This window comes from Callorhinus ursinus, unplaced genomic scaffold (assembly GCF_003265705.2).
Source record: "Callorhinus ursinus isolate GAN/ISIS: 27379988/994484 unplaced genomic scaffold, GSC_fseal_2.0 scaffold69, whole genome shotgun sequence".
Lineage (NCBI taxonomy): Eukaryota > Metazoa > Chordata > Mammalia > Carnivora > Otariidae > Callorhinus > Callorhinus ursinus.
The window spans coordinates 4,482,692-4,499,057 of NW_027397131.1; the positions used below are offsets into that span (position 1 = coordinate 4,482,692).

The window sequence follows — 16,366 nt, forward strand, 5'->3', positions numbered from 1 at the left end:
TTTCTGCTTCCATGTATTATGATCTTCTTAATCATTTATATTTGCAAAGCATTTTTTGATTCTTGCTGCTCTGTTGCAAAATCTCAGTTACAGAGAGAGATGTCCCACTTTTTGCAAATAAAGAAACCAAATGAGTTACAAGGTGCTTAAGAAATGTATCATTAATGAGTGAGGTAATAAGAAAGCTGTAGAACGTTAGCTTCAGTTTCTTGCACAGCACAAAACACCTCTGTCATCGGGGCTTTCTGCTCATAGAGTGGGCCAGTAAGAAACCGTGTCACCTTCTGGGCCAGGGCATCTGTGTATCTGGCCATTACTCATCCACTTCTCAACCACCACCCCTGTGCCAGCTAGTCTGCAAAGACACTGTGTTAAATAGTGGGTCAAGTTCGTGTCTGTGTGACTTCATCCCTTCTCCCCCACCCTCTTCTTAGACCCGGCTTCTAAGCTCTAAAGCAGACAAGTCACTTTGGGCAAGTCATTTCCTCTCTTTGAACTTTAGACACCCTCCTTAGCAAATGCTATGTGGGTCAGATAGTAACTCACCTGCCACAAGTAGACATTCAGTGAGTAAGTATAAATTTTAACATTTCGTCTGACCAAAACTACCTGTTTCAGAAAGCACCTCTTTGTTTTCCCTTTAATCTTATTTTTTTGTGAAAACTTTATTAGTAACAGATTAAACAGACAGAGGGGGATTCAGGGTCTTTTCATAGTCTGTGGCATTATCAACTACCCCAGGTAAGAAGCTCTCTATTTTTATGTCATTTTCTCCTTGACTTCTATAGCTACAGAGTGGTTTAGTAAATTCTTTTAAAAAGCAAACTCATTTAAAGCTAATGGACATTATTGCCCCATAAGCTTCTCTTCTCATATTGAACCATCCTTGAGATGTTTCTCATAGGATCCTCTCGCCATGTGTTCAGTAATTTGGGTTCTGAGTTTTTAAGGACAGATAGCAGGTGAAAGTCTACTAAGACTTTGCTTCCCACACATATCAAGTCATAAAATCACCTAAATTGAGTGTGAAAAGTAGCTTTTCAGGTGCCACCCCTGGCCTACCAAGTCAGAATCTCCACAAGAGAAGCCTAGAAACCTGTGCCTTTATTAAATATCGCTGGTGTTGCTTATGATCTAGCCAGTTGGGGCCACACACAAGCTGGGTTCCCTGTGGGTATGAATAGGACACAGGCATCATATTTGTAGATTATTTGGTTGGGTTTATCTATGTAAAGATAGATAGGGTGGGAGCAGAGGGTGGGAGGGTGGGAGCAGAGCAGAGATTCTTGGTAATATATTCCTGCTTCTCTAAGTAATAGACCATTTTAAAATCTGAATACAAATACAGTCCTGGAAAGAATATTGGCATTGTTCATTTTTCCCTTATCGGGCTATTTGCCTGGAAATCTGACTTTTCTGACATATCTTTGTAGTTTGCTACACAGAATTTTCAGAAGAGTTTTATATTCTTGTAAGTTTTTGACACCCTTTGGGTAAACATCCATTAAGTCAACGGTAATTTCTCTTGTAAACACATGGACAAAATAAAATTTACTAAGTATTAAAAAGTAGAAAGACAAGAGCCACTTTCCACATACAATTTAAAAAAAACTATTAAAAGAACAAACAATAACTAGTCTCTACTACTACGTATATTTTAAAGCAAGATATGAAGAATTATGTAGTTCTTTGGTACGAAAAGTGTGAGTCTCATTATTTCCCAATGAGGGCTTTCTTCAGTGGATACTAGTCGAATACCTACAATGTGCCAGGCCTCAGTATCAGACATCATTCAGTTTAGTGTAATTTAACTGCGGGTACTTCACATTTTATGAAAAGAAAATCTGATTTTAATAGTTTATCAAAATTATAAATAGAATGAAAAGGCTCGTGATAAGGTGCTCACGATGGAGAATGTGGCCATGAGTCAGGGCTTTCCCAGTAGCTGAGTTTGGAGAGCCTTCAGCCCTCCTGCAGGCTCCCCTAGTTAGCTGGGTCATTAGTTACCTGAAATAGTCGGCTAAGATCATTCCATGACTGTGTTTCAGTTTCCTTTTTTTAAAGCAAGAAATAGATAAAAAATTTGCTTGAGTTGAGTCTACATTAAAGTATTAATAGTCTGCTATATCATTTATTATATTTATATATATTATTAAATACTGGTATTAGTATTATTACCCATGTAATAATACACAGGTATACTGTCATTATAATTTTCCTCTTTCCCCTCCCCTAATTTTAATGTAAATTATAGGAATTTATACATAGACATGTAATGATGTGATTAGTTGATTGTGATCACATTTTTTTGCGACTTTTCCATTTACTATGGCTTGGAGATTTACGTATTAAAATGTATACTTCTACCCATTCTTTTTAATACTGCACAGTATTCCATAGTATGAATATATCATAAGTTATTTAACCTTTGTCCTATATGGTGACCAATAAGATCTTGTGATAGATTTTCAAGTCATAAGAATTCCATAGTAATCTTACTGCCTGGCTTTCACTTCGTGCTCTTGCCTCTCACGTTTCCCTACTGTCTCCATCATTTATTGTCCTACTTCGGCAGCTATCCCAGTGCGTAGTAGCCTCGCCTTCCACTGTAGCTCTTAAAGAGATTATGCTTCTTCTTATAAACCAGTACTTAAGTACTTTTTGTAGTTTTCACATTTGTATTAACTTTTATTCTCAGAAAAAAAGTTAAAAATAAGTACACGTAGAAACAGAATATAACCTGGTCCATTTCATCATGCAGAGACCTGGGAATCTGATAATTCAAGAAGGCAACATGGGTATGATACCGTTTAAAGAATGGTGCTTGGGAATTCCAATGTCCTAAATTCACACAGTAGTTGTTTCTTTGGATTGAGGCTTATCTTTAAAATACCTGTTAATAAAACACCTGTTAAAAGGGGCTCCTGGGTGGGTCAGTTGGTTGAGTGTCTGACTCTTGGTTTCAGCTCAGGTCGTGATCTCGTGGGATGTGGGATCGAGCCCTGTGTGGAGCCCCGTGGCAGGCTCCACACCAGTGGGGAGTCTGCTTGAGATTCTCTCCCTTTCCCCTGCCCCTCCCCCTGCTCACGTGCTTGCTCTCTTTCTTAAATAAATAAATAAAACCTATTAAAATACAACACTGAAGCTCAGTAATTATGCAAATTTTAATGGTGACAGAGAAATTGCTAGAAGCTTTAAAATAGAGTGGGTACAACACAGAGTGTCCCAGAACCACTGGCAAATGAAGACAAGTGTGTAGTTAGAACCCTGAGCTTCTCCATTTACCATTCATCTGCTGCATCTGAGATGGACATGCTCACTTTATATTTGGGGTGGTTTTAATGCTTTATCAAAGGCAATGGAGCAGAGATGTAGTCTGGCTGTGCTTCCACTACACAAAGGGGCCGCTCTTCCCAGTCCATCGCTATTACAGTTTCCAGGGGTGATACGACTGTCCCCCCTTAACTCCTCACAAATATACGTACAACACTCACACCCACACCCCCCCACACACACAAACAGCTAAGAAGCACGTATTGCCCCAAGTCCCCCAAAAGGTGCCTCGCTGCCCCTGGTAGGCCCATACTGATCTTGAGTAAACATCATACTCACAGGATACACGGCTTGTTACACTCAGACTCAGGAAGTTTGTCTTGTTTGAAGGATGTAATTTCACGGCGGAGTCTTCTTAAATTGCCTGCACTCTGTGGAGTCCGAAGCTATTTCTAAAGGAGAACATAATCACAGGTTTGAGGCTGAGGTAAAAAATGTCTGCTTAGCTGTGGCTGATGGGCTGCATAGCAACTGAAACAAATGATCAGAACTCTCTCAGTTGCAGGATGAATTATGAACTCTGGGAACTCAGACTTTTAAAATAAGCCAAACCATGGGAAGGGAAATATATCTGCTCTGTATGGAAAACTTTTATTTTGTCAATTGCTGAATAGGTGAAAACTTCCCCAGAATATTTTCCTGAGCAAACTCTTTAGTTCCTTCCTGTCTTTCTCTATTAACCTTTTTTTTTCTTTAATAATTTGCCTTTGTTTTCTTTTATTTTTCTTTCACTAGAAACTCAATATTTGGTTTTGGACAGGGCAGAGGAGAAGCAGATGGTCAGGAAGCAAAACGGACCAAATTCCAGTTCCTTTTGGTCTGGGTGGAAACCTGTTTCTCCTATTTGCCAATTAATTTGGTCTTCCCACCTCAGAGTTTGATGTTAATCTATAAAATGAGAAAATGTCACTAATCCAATTATCTAACCATCCACCTTACCTTTCTGTAAATTTCTACTCAAAATAAGCCATGATCTCAGTCCTGCGATGAAGGAGGCAGACGTGTTCATAGTTAAAAAATGGTAGGACATGTACATATGTATCAGAGGTTTGAAGAGAGGGCTGTGTGAGTAACAGCAAAAACAAAACCAACGCCCCTCTCTGAAGTCTGGGAATTTTCCCTTTTTGTTAACAAAACCGCCCCAACTATGTAAACCCACTGTCTTATCTCCTCACCTCCAGCGCCACCTCCCATCCCTCTGAAGTGACCAGTTGCCAGTGGCCTAGAATGTCTCTTCTACAGATTTCTGTTATAAAAGTATATAAATGTGCAGATTACATATTTCCCTAAAAAGGATCAGACTATGCATTTTGCTGTGCATCTTGCTTCTTTCCTCACTTTATATGCTTTATACCAATCAGTCACTACCAGCCTGGCTCCCTCCTTCCCTCGCATCTCTCACCTATTATCACCTCTTCAGAGAGGTGTTTCCTGATCATCATATTTAAATTACCTCCCCTCCCCCACCCTCACAATGTCTCCATATAACTGTTTTATCATGATTCTTCCGGTTCTCCCTCGCAAATTTATTTTTCCAAAAGACCCTTGGCTGGTCTCAAATATTTATGTCATATCTTGTTTAAGTAGGTATTTCCATGCAAATTATTAAATTTGATCTTTTTAATATATGTTTTTCTGACCAGTTTCCGGCTTCTGTGAATTGCCCATTCACAGTATTTCGCCGTTTTCTGTTGGCTCATCTGTCATCTCTGTCAACTCGTAGCTGCCGCGTGTCGCATGTGGCTGTTATCTTTCCTAGTCTCCCTTTTGTCTTTCAAGCTAACTATTTTTGCCATAGAAAACTTTACATTTTTATAGTCAAAACGACCTTTTAGGCTTCTGGGTTTCCAGTTTTGAATACAAAAATTTCTCCTAACCATGGCTGAAACGTATTCTCTTGATTGTTTTACGGTAACGTTTTAATTTTTTTAAGTAGTTAAGTCTCTTATCCAGTGGGAATTTGTATTTATATGTAATTAGATGTAGTGATTTAGCTCTGTTCTGCCAAATAGACTTTCATGTATGTCAATGGCATCTTAAATAAGCACTCTTTCCCCCACTGATTTGAAGTTTAAATATATGACTTTGATTTAAACATATTCATTTAAATACATAATATATAATATATAAAAGTAGATATATATGGACTTAAATATATACCATGTATGTGTATATACGTGTATAAATTTAAATCTATTTCTTGCTCTGTTCTTATCCCTCTGACCTTTTTGTCTAATCTTAGATACATATTTCTTATATTTTTATATGTCTGTCCATATAACTTTTATTATGATACTTCTCGATAAGTTTTAAAATCTTATAAGATAAATTCTCCCTCATAAAGCTATTTTTCCAAAATACTCTTGGCTAATCTCAAATATTTATTATTTCATATGATTTTAAAAATTGTTTATTTCACTTAAACCAACCAGCATTCTGCATAAAATCTGGCTCTTGGAAGAAGACCCATCTGGCTGCACTGTAGGGGATGAGTTGGAATAAGGAGAGGCAAGTAGCAGGGAGATGGTTAGGAGGTGACTCAGTGATCCAGGCAAGGCAAAGAGGGCTCAGACAGGGGCTGGCAAGACAACAAGCCTTTGCCACAGTGGAATCAGCTGGACTTCGACCTTTCGATGTGAAGTATCAAGGAAAGTGAGTCAAACTGTCGGACAGGAGGACTAGAAAACTGTAAGCCCTTTGCCAGAGTTAGTATAAAGGGGAAGAAGTAAGTTTGGAAGTGGACAGAAGGAAAGACGTATCCATTTGTGGATAGGCTGAGTTTGATGCGTGAGGGTTATCGGTGCATAGACAGAAATAGGTGATGACGATATTAATCATTTGGGGAATTTAAAAATATCTTAAAGAGATTTTCAAATAAAGTTCTAGAGCCTTTCAGACATCCTGAAGTCCTTACTCACTTTCTTGTGAGGCCCTGCTTTTTTTCTGAGTCATTCCTACTTTGGCAGCTTGAGGGCAGATTATTGTAAATAATCACAGAATGAGGTCTCTCTTCTTAAAGAGTAGAGCTCTGTTCATATGAGGAAAAATTTCAGTTTTTGAAGATGTTTGCTACTCTTCAGTAGAAATATTTTTCTACAAATACTGTATATGAATAGCTTTATAATATCTTTACAAATCTTTATATTATTTTTAAAGTCACTGTCTCTTTCTCTCCATCATAGAAACTCCGTTGAGACTACTGGATATAAGTCATTTTATCTATCAAAATCACACATCAATTTATCTTAAGGTATTAGGTAGATAGGCTTACTCTCATGGCTTTTTCATTCGTCTTTTCAGAACTTGACAGCCCAGAAGAGCTAGGGAAGAAGCGGATCTGCAGGATTATCACAAAGGACTTCCCCCAGTATTTTGCCGTGGTTTCGAGGATTAAGCAGGAAAGCAACCAGATTGGTCCTGAAGGCGGAATTCTGAGCAGCACCACTGTGCCCCTCGTCCAGGCTTCTTTCCCAGAGGGTGCTTTAACCAAAAGAATTCGAGTGGGCCTCCAGGTAACGTGTGAAAATGTTGTTTCTTTGGCATATGTAGAGAGTGTGAGAGCATGCTCCACTCAAAAACAGTTGTTGTAACTGTAACTCATCCTAATGATACTGCTAATCAAAGCACTAGGCCATTTTGGGAATCATTTACCTATTTCAAATGAAAAGCATGAAGTATAAAGTGAGCTTGGTGGCTTATTCCATAAGGTACGTATTTTAGGGTTTTTCTTTTAAAAATATCACTTGGTTTCTGATGAAAGATTGTTTTGTTGGGGGCGCCTGGGTGGCTCAGTTGGTTAAGCGACTGCCTTCAGCTCAGGTCATGATCCTGGAGTCCCGGGATCGAGTCCCACATCAGGCTTCCTGCTCAGCAGGGAGTCTGCTTCTCCCTCTGACCCTCTTCCCTCTCGTGCTTTCTATCTCTCATTCTCTCTCTCTCAAATAAATAAATAAAATCTTTATTAAAAAAAAAAGATTGTTTTGTTGGGGCACCTGGGTGGCTCGGTCATTGGACGTCTGCCTTTGACTCGGGTCATGATCCCAGGGTCCTGGGATCGAGCCCCGCATCAGGCTTCCTGCTCAGTGGGAAGCCTGCTTCTCCCTCTCCCACTCCCCCTGGGTTGTGATCCCTCTCTCACTGACTCTCTCTCTGTCAAATAAGTAAATAAAATCTTAAAAATATATATATTAAAAAAAAGATTGTTTTGTTAACCATAGGTTATTGGTATTCAGAGTGACAAGAGCACCAAAGAGCAAATACACCATTAAAGAAACAAACCACATTTGACTTGGTTTATAAGACGCCATTTCATAAAAATCAGTAATAAGGAAACTTGCAAGCTTTCAGATTTTGGTTGAAGTAGATCATAAATACTGGGTTTTATCCAAACCAGTTGGAACTTGTTTGGGTTTTAGAAAGCTAACTGAAAATCATGGCAAGAGTCATCTTTCTTATATTTATCTGTTTCAGTTAGATCTATTGAAAAAAGAAAATAGTAAGGAAAGTAATTTAATTTGTGTCAATTAATATAGTAATTAATAGTTTAACTGAGGTTCTTCTTAGGAGGTTTTTTAGAGTGAAGTACTCTAAGTGCTGGGTAGGCCTTCCGTAACCACTTGGAGCTAAGGAGACAGCCTTATAGTTCAGTGACATGAAGTTTCCTTAGCAAAGAAGCCAAAAGGAAGCCATTAGGTTTGGTAGTCTTGAACTGAAATCTTAAATCCCTTTTGTTACTTAACTCTGAAGACCCCAATTTTTACCTGGGCACAAATCGCCTATGTGACCTTTTACTGGATGTCCTGCATAGGTTTAAAATAGACTAGACTCAATATTTGCTGATGTTTACTTTGGATTAGCCTGAAAGACTTCTCCGTGGTGACAACAGATTTCCTGTCACACAAGCTCATGTCGTCCATATTCTGTTGAGGAAATACACTGACTGGTTCCTGCTCCAGTGTGAGGTTGTTTGGGTTCTTTTTTTTGCACCCTCCTGAAATTGTGAGAAAGGATAAAGAAGAAAGCATGGCGGTGGGGGGGGGGGGCGTTTTTGTTTTTGTTTTTTTCTCCTCCTCACTTAAAAAGTCAATTTTCCAATGAGAGAAAAATGTTAAACTTCCACCTCAGGTCCCTTCTCTATCTTTAGGCCCAGCCTGTTCCTGACGAAATTGTGAAAAAGATCCTTGGAAACAAAGCAACATTTAGCCCAATCGTTACTGTGGAACCAAGAAGAAGGAAATTCCATAAACCGATCACAATGACCATTCCGGTGCCCCCACCCTCTGGTGAAGGCGTAGCCAACGGGTACAAGGGGGACAGCACACCTAATCTGCGCCTGCTCTGTAGCATTACAGGTGTGGTTGACTTGTTTCTGCACTTGCTGTTGAGGCTAGCAACTTGCAGTGACTCTGTACGAACATAGAAAGCCTTTGAAATATCCATGCCCACTTTATAAGACTAGAAAAAAAATAAAACATTTTACTTGTCCATCAGCCCATCTGTATTGTCCCTGTACCTTTCTTTAAGATGCTGAGACCATGACTCATTTCAAATTCAGTAATATCATTTTCCCTGTTATTAAGTGTAGTATTAATAATAGTGCTCTTTTAAGGTTATTGAAATAGTATTGAATCTACCAGAGCATCTAGATCATTTCTCAGGGACCTAGACAGAGGTGGTGGACCTAGTAACACCCTTTAGACTACAGGAAATTGGACAGACTTTGGAGAAAACAGGCCCCCACAGAGCACCAGGCATAGGGCAGAGCAGAGGACATGATTCTTCTCAGCACTCAATTCCCGAGTTTAATCCAATAGACTAAATCTGCAGGGTCAGGAGAACACATTTTGTGATTAGCACCTGGAATCCAGAGCTTATTTCATTTGATCAACCTAATATGATTTTTAACAGAAAGTCCTAAATTAAGATAGGTTGTGTTTTTTTGTTTTTATGAGTAGTTTTAATGGCTGATTCCTCTTTGTGCCCTGGAAAATTACATGATTGGGGCAGTACAAAATCAGCTGCTGCTTAACTTTCTTGATCGTTCTTGTCTTTTTAAACAAATAAAAAAAAATAAATAAGAATTATATTGTCTTTCTGAACAACAGTTCTTTGCACTTATAAATTGCACTTACAAAATGCACTTGATAGCCTGTGGGTGCCCCACGTTTAAACCATTCATCAGTAGCCAGAGACACTGAAAAGCAATTTTTTAAAAATAAAATGTCTTACAAGGAGATCACAACAAGGCAGTAAAACCACAGAAGGAGAGTAGAGAGGAAAACCACCCTTAGAGCCTGCCATTAATTGAACGTGCTGAAGTCTTGCAAGTTCGTGGCAATGCCAGAAGAACAGGACGATGATGAAGATTTTACAAGGAGCACCTCCTGTGATAAAATCAACATGTCTGCTCTTGTTCTCCCAGGGGGCACCTCGCCTGCTCAGTGGGAAGACATCACAGGAACTACTCCCCTGACGTTCATAAAGGATTGTGTCTCTTTTACAACCAATGTTTCAGCCAGGTATGGAAATAATGGATTCCAAAAAGCACTAAGGAATTCGTTTTATTACCTTTTGGAAAGTGAAAGTTTTTGTGCTCAATACTAGTATGATTATTTTTTTTAATTTTAATGGCAAAATTGGGCCTAACTCAGAAATTTAAAATTGACTGGCATAAGTCATCTTACCCAGTTCTCACAAGGAGCTATATGGTGCTAGACTTGATTCTTCTAGTTCTTAGCAGTTTGTAAAAACCTATGTCTGTTGATTGTTATGGAAATCTGGCCCCACCTACTGAAGGAGGCAACTTGTTTTTAATTGTTATGCTTTCAAAGAAAAAAGACTGATAGACTTTCCATTTCTCTCCCATTTTCTTCCATAAAATTCTTGCTCCATCCAATGTAAAATAAGAGATTAAACTCTTTTTTTTTATTTTTTATTTTTTTATTGTTATGTTAATCACCATATATTACATCATTAGTTTTTGGTGCAGTGTTCCATGATTCATTGTTTGTTCATAACACCCAGTGCTCCATGCAGAACGTGCCCTCCTCAATACCCATCACCAGGATAACCCATCCCCCTCCCCCCCTCCCCTCTAGAACCCTCAGTTTGTTTTTCAGAGTCCATCAAGGAGATTAAACTCTTAAGCAGGAGTAGAAAGGAAGGCTAATCATGACTAAATATAAGGGGGTGGGGGAACAGAATCTTATGGGAAGGAAAAGAGAGAGAGAAAAAAAAGATCCTTAGCCTTTCCTCAGCAAAATTATAACAAATAATAAATGTAGACCTTCTGTAAACAGAGTAAACATCTTTGCTGTTTCTTTAACAAGTTAATGTTTTGGTATAGTTCCCTTATATGCTCTAATTTTTTAACGGTGAATTTTTTTTAAGATTTAGCTTTTAAATCACCTCATTTTCATACTTCTGTTTTGTTTTTGTTTTTCTCAGATTTTGGCTTGCAGACTGCCATCAAGTTTTAGAAACTGTGGGGTTAGCCACACAACTATACAGAGAATTAATATGTGTTCCATATATGGCCAAGTTCGTTGTTTTTGCCAAAATGAATGATCCTGTAGAATCCTCCCTGCGCTGTTTCTGCATGACAGATGACAAAGTGGACAAAACTTTAGAGCAGCAAGAGAATTTTGAGGAAGTTGCAAGAAGCAAAGATATTGAGGTACCTTGTTCACAACCAGTCCGTTCCATTACATTCCCCAGATATGGGGTTTTATTTTAAGGTCATAATGGCACTCACTGGAAATATCAAGCACATTCTTGATTTCAGGTTTTGATTTAAAAATTTGATATAGATTTATTCTCAAATTATTTTATGTGTCTTTGAGGTTATCTTGGTTACAATGTAGTACTAATGAATCTACATCATGGTCTATACTTCTCTGTGGTGACTGGAGTTGTCTTATTTTTATGGTCACTGTCTTTAGCACATTACTATGATTTTCCATTTTCAAACCCAGTGAAAGTATCTGAGTTAAAAAAAAAAAAAAGCCCTTTCAAAATCTGTATGAAGAAGTGATGTCAGCACTTTCTCAAAGATGTCTAAAGTTGCTAGAATAGAACTGAATGTATAATTCTGTCTTGTACATTTGCATGATTCAGTTTCCAATCACAGTAGTTGAATTGTGAGCCAACAGAGTTCTTTTTGTGGCAAATAACACCATAGAAGCAATTTCCTAATAAGGAGACAAATGTGACATAGAAATATGTCAGTCTTTTAATATTATGTGACTTAAAATCTCAAAATTCTTTCAACTGAAATTAACATCAAATTATGTATTTTTTTTACTCTGAAAGGTTCTCGAAGGAAAACCTATTTATGTTGATTGTTATGGAAATCTGGCCCCACTTACCAAAGGAGGACAGCAGCTTGTTTTTAACTTTTATGCTTTCAAAGAAAATAGACTGCCATTTTCCATCAAGGTAAATCATCAACAGAGACTCCGATTAAAAAAGAAAAAAATGCTCTTAGGAATAAAAAGAAAAGAGTCTAGTGATTTATTCAGTTTGAAATATCCCACCAAACTTGAATTCAGAGGAACAAGGTCAGATTTTGTCCTGGTTCTCCCCGAGTGTACTTTTGAGCCAGGAAAGCTTTGTAATTAGTAAAAAAAAAAAAGAAAAAAAAACTTTACCTTTTAAACATTTAAATAATTATTTATGTTCAAGCAGATGTTTGTAAGACCAATCTAGAATAATAAAATGCATCATATCTGGTTAATGCTCAGTAATCAAATAATGGATGAAATCCAAACTCAGTATTTAAGTTCCATCTTCCTTTCTGAATGCCCAAGAACATTCTGGAGAGACCGTCTTCCTCCTCAGAGAACAGAAGGACATGGGACAACTGTTCAGTGTGATGATTATTTGCTCTTACTATTGTTGCTAAAACCAAGGCCTTGGGAAAAAGAAATTATTGGACAGGAGGAAAATGCATATAACCCAGACTATACAACAGAATGCCAGGGAAACAGGCAGACATAGCAATCCTGGGTCTGATCTCAGAATCGGGCATTCTAAATCCCACCGAGTTCACACGTGACCACCGCCGTTGACCTGTAATTGTTACCGTCATCTTTTCCCTTTACTTTGCCTACTTCTTGAAGGGCTCTGTAAAATAAACCTGTTTAACTCTTGAGTCCTCAGGAAAGTCTCTTTCTATAACTGTCAACCACCTAAATTCTTCTAGATTAGAGACACCAGCCAGGAGCCCTGTGGTCGTCTCTCTTTTCTGAAAGAACCAAAGACAACAAAAGGACTGCCTCAAACAGCTGTTTGCAACTTAAATATCACTCTGCCAGCACATAAAAAGGTATCTTTTAATACTGGTTTATTGTAACTCTCTTCCCCCAGTCTTGGAGAAGTGGGCCCTCGGTATGCAATTAAGGAATGCTTTGTAACATGATTAAAGTTCTTAAAACTCGAGCTTTATTGGTCTCTTTGCGTAGATTAAGTCTTGTTACTGTGGTGTCAGATCTTATGGTTTGTATGATGGAGTCCTCTGTATATTGCTTCTGCTTCTGCTGCTAGCTCATAGATTCTTATGCTTTCAGATAACGTCACGCATTAATTTGCCATGGATGTATAGTTCTTGATATTTTGTGTTGGCTTCTTTTGATTTGCTTTGCTTTGCTTTGCTTTCTTGATTCCGCTTGCATTTTGTGCTCCCTACTCAGCCCTTTTCATATCCTGATATTCTTTTCCCTGCTGTCCGTTATAATACTCCTTGTCTCTGCAATGCATCTCGGAACCAAAAGGAAACAGAGTCAGATCAAGATGATGAGGTAATATGAACACTTCTGCTTTTACTCTATCAGAGCTAGAATAGAAATTAAATCTGTATAAAAGAAGTTGCAGCGGGCTGAAGTGTGGGAAACGTATTCTGTTTTTGCAGATCTTAGTGTAAGTGAGGTAAAGGGTATACATTTTTCTTAAAGATTGGTTTGATCTTCCTCCACATATACGAGACTACTTCAGGGCATTCAGCAATGTAATCCAGCTAATGATTTAAAAAGAGGAACTAACGTTCTTTCAACATTTTAAAATGTAGTAGCTGGGCATGTGTAAATACACATTTGTTCATATCTTCACCTACTATCCACTCTGTGTAACATTTAAATCAAGATCATGAGTGACATGAAATTTTATTGTATAAATCAAGGTGTTCTATTTAATACAAAATATGTGTTCCATGGCTACTGATAAATATTTGGTATTCTATTTAAAGAAAATTATCCTGGCCATTTTTAAGAGTATCGTTGTTCCATTTGGTTTGGAATGAATTTTTCCTTACAAATGCATCTCCTACTATTTCTCCAAGTTATAGGATAATTGGATTTTTAAAACTCACCCCTCAGTACTAATAAATAGAATCCATATTTCTAATAAAGCCATTAACCTTTTTTTAACCTCACCTACACTCTAACTATGCCTTTTAACATGTAGAAACAATAGCAGTAACTGGAATGAGACACCGTGTGCCCCTTTTCCTTGAATGTACTCACATAGAGTGACTGTACATCGTGATATATGTGCTTTCAATATGAATGAATTTGGGGAGATTTACTGCTCAGCATCAGAAGTCTCTGTAATGCTCGTCTTGTATTTGTAGTCCCCTGTAGTCTGCTGTGTTTGGTGCTCTTATATTTGCTAAATGGTAATTTGGTTGAGACATCGGGGTGGGGTTGTAGACCCACAATAGGAAATTAACATTTTCATGAGGAAAATCCATCAGAAGAAAAGTAAAGATAAACGAGGTATCCACATGCCATCCTACAAAATGTTTCAAAACTATGAAAATGTCACAAGGAAATTGGACAGAGTCTCTTCTTGCTTTTCCCTTTTCAGGCCGAGAAAGCAGATCGACGACAGAGCTTTGCGTCTTTAGCTTTACGTAAGCGCTACAGCTACTTGACTGAGCCTGGAATGAGTGAGTTTTCTAACACATCTACTAATCTATATGGATTTTTATAAGAAGAGGCATTTTTTTCTGTACAAACTGAATTGGGGGGCCATTTGAAAACCCAATGGCTAAAGAAAAATTGCCTGCAGGAAAATTTTATCACGAAATCTAAGTGATATTTTGTACATAGTTAAAGATTTGAAGTACAAACTCCCTTAGATCATAATTTCAAAACCGTTTTTTTTTTTAAAAACATTACCTCTTTTTTAAATTAGAAACATCTACTCATTACTTGTCTTTAAAAACCTTGATTTCACTTTGATTGTTAACTAGGAGATAACATACCAGTGTTGCTTCAGATCTATGCTCAAAAGGGAAAATACTTATTTTTATATACGTGGGATGGTAGAAAGAATGGTAAAGTAACTTTGATTGTCGTCTCACTTTTCTTAATGTAGGTAGATCATTATATCTTAGTCCTGATTCTCCTTCTTCCCAGTTTGCAAGAATTAGATTTTCCTACGGCCTTGAGGTAGCACTTCTATACTGATCCCTTATTTCCTCCTCCCTCTCACCCCAACCCCTCCCCCCCTGCCCCTGGCCTTTATTACACACCAGTTCCAAGGCTAGTCTTCACTCGACTGACTGGCTAAGCCCTTTTCTTCGCTCAGTGATTGTTTTGGTTCATTGTTAACTGGCTTGCAAGTATCAAGGTATACATCCACTCAGTCGTATTCATTCATCTGTCTCCCTCCCCACCCCACGCTTTGCTGTCCCCTCAGCCCTCCAGAGAATCCCTCCACCGACAGGAGCTAAGAATGCTGAGAGCAGCACTGTGTTTGATCCATCGGAAGAGGATTTTTACAAAAATTATTGTTAAGCTAGCAAACAGTTTCTAGCTGTTTTCCATTACTCACCGTTAACTTGATTCAAGGGAGATTGGAAATTTACCAGTAAGAGCCACAACTTTGGTTTTTCCCAGCTTTCCTGAATTCCTGTTTCTGGGAGCCAAGATAGCATCTTAAATGTGCACAAGGAAGACTCCACTCTTTAGCTTAGATGGTCTTAGCATAGTCTTCTGGAGTCTAGCCCCTTGACTACTAGGGAAGCTTTTATATTCAGACACCAAATGGCGAGCATAAGAGAAATGAAATACTACCACATTCATGAATGTTCTTCCAGATCTCAGTTTTTGCCTCTAGCATAAATGTCTAAATCCTTCCAATAAGGGCTAAGTTGAACTCCTCTATTAATCACAAAGCAGGGGCGGTATATGTGTATATCTAGATGGATTTTCAATATGACTACATCTGCTGGGTAGAAGTTTTCTGTGGAATAGTGTCTTGCCCCAGAGCTAAGGCTCTCAGGGGGTAGCTGGTTGGGATTCCTAGGCAGTGTCCTTAAGATTTGAACAGTCTCTGTGACCCACTCCTTTAGGTCCAAGGCACCTCTGGGCAGGTGAGCTCCCATGTGATTCTGGTCCCTAAAGTATTTGGGGGGATATATGAGTTTAATGTGAGGACTGTGCTAAGTCAACTAAATTTTTCCCATTTGTGAAAGTATTGTTGTTTTTTAGTTACTTTCAGTTATAGTGTAATATGTGGCTTATCTTCCTCGACTGTTGATAGAAGGAAGAGAGTACTTTGCTCTGTTTTATGAAAGGGAGCATCATGGTGGTAAACAGAGGAATGGAAAGGACTAAGATGGGACTATAAAGAAACTAAGGAGATGCTGTGCCCCCTTAATTGGGGTTAGAACTCCAAGTGATGCAGCTTGTCCCTCAGTACCCTGTCCTCTCAAACCACACAGCCCCCAAAGTAAAGGAAGAGTCTGGTGTAGTTCAGTGCCTGACATCCAGAAGCTCCCAGAAATTTTCTTTGTTATGAAGGGCATCACAGAGTATGTGTCATTAGAGCATAAAATGTGTAAGCGATCAGTAAATTGGCTGCTTCATGAGAAGTATAAAACCATACATGTGGTTCAGAGGACTTCTTTGCTTGATGGAGCCAGCCTTCAGTGGTGAAGGAGAGATGCTTTGCCAGTTTCTGGTAGTTATAAAAATAAATTCTCCTGAGACATTGGACTGAGCCCACGTCACTGAATTGAAGGAATCCCCAA

General features: G+C 38.4%; 1 protein-coding gene across 29 annotated transcripts in view; it reads left to right on the forward strand.

Moving 5' to 3' along the window:
• Positions 1-16,366, forward strand: part of ANK3 (ankyrin 3) — a 681,670-nt gene that overhangs the window by 619,565 nt on the left and 45,739 nt on the right. For 26 of the 29 annotated variants that reach the window (XM_073886212.1, XM_073886216.1, XM_073886210.1 and 23 more), the window contains 8 exons: positions 6,634-6,845; positions 8,477-8,684; positions 9,755-9,851; positions 10,780-11,008; positions 11,644-11,769; positions 12,536-12,658; positions 13,104-13,130; positions 14,194-14,275. In XM_073886212.1, coding sequence (XP_073742313.1) covers positions 6,634-6,845; positions 8,477-8,684; positions 9,755-9,851; positions 10,780-11,008; positions 11,644-11,769; positions 12,536-12,658; positions 13,104-13,130; positions 14,194-14,275 — 1,104 coding nt within the window. The remainder of the gene's footprint in view (positions 1-6,633; positions 6,846-8,476; positions 8,685-9,754; positions 9,852-10,779; positions 11,009-11,643; positions 11,770-12,535; positions 12,659-13,103; positions 13,131-14,193; positions 14,276-16,366) is intronic. The other 3 variants (XM_073886214.1, XM_073886236.1, XM_073886237.1) reach the window with 1 other exon arrangement.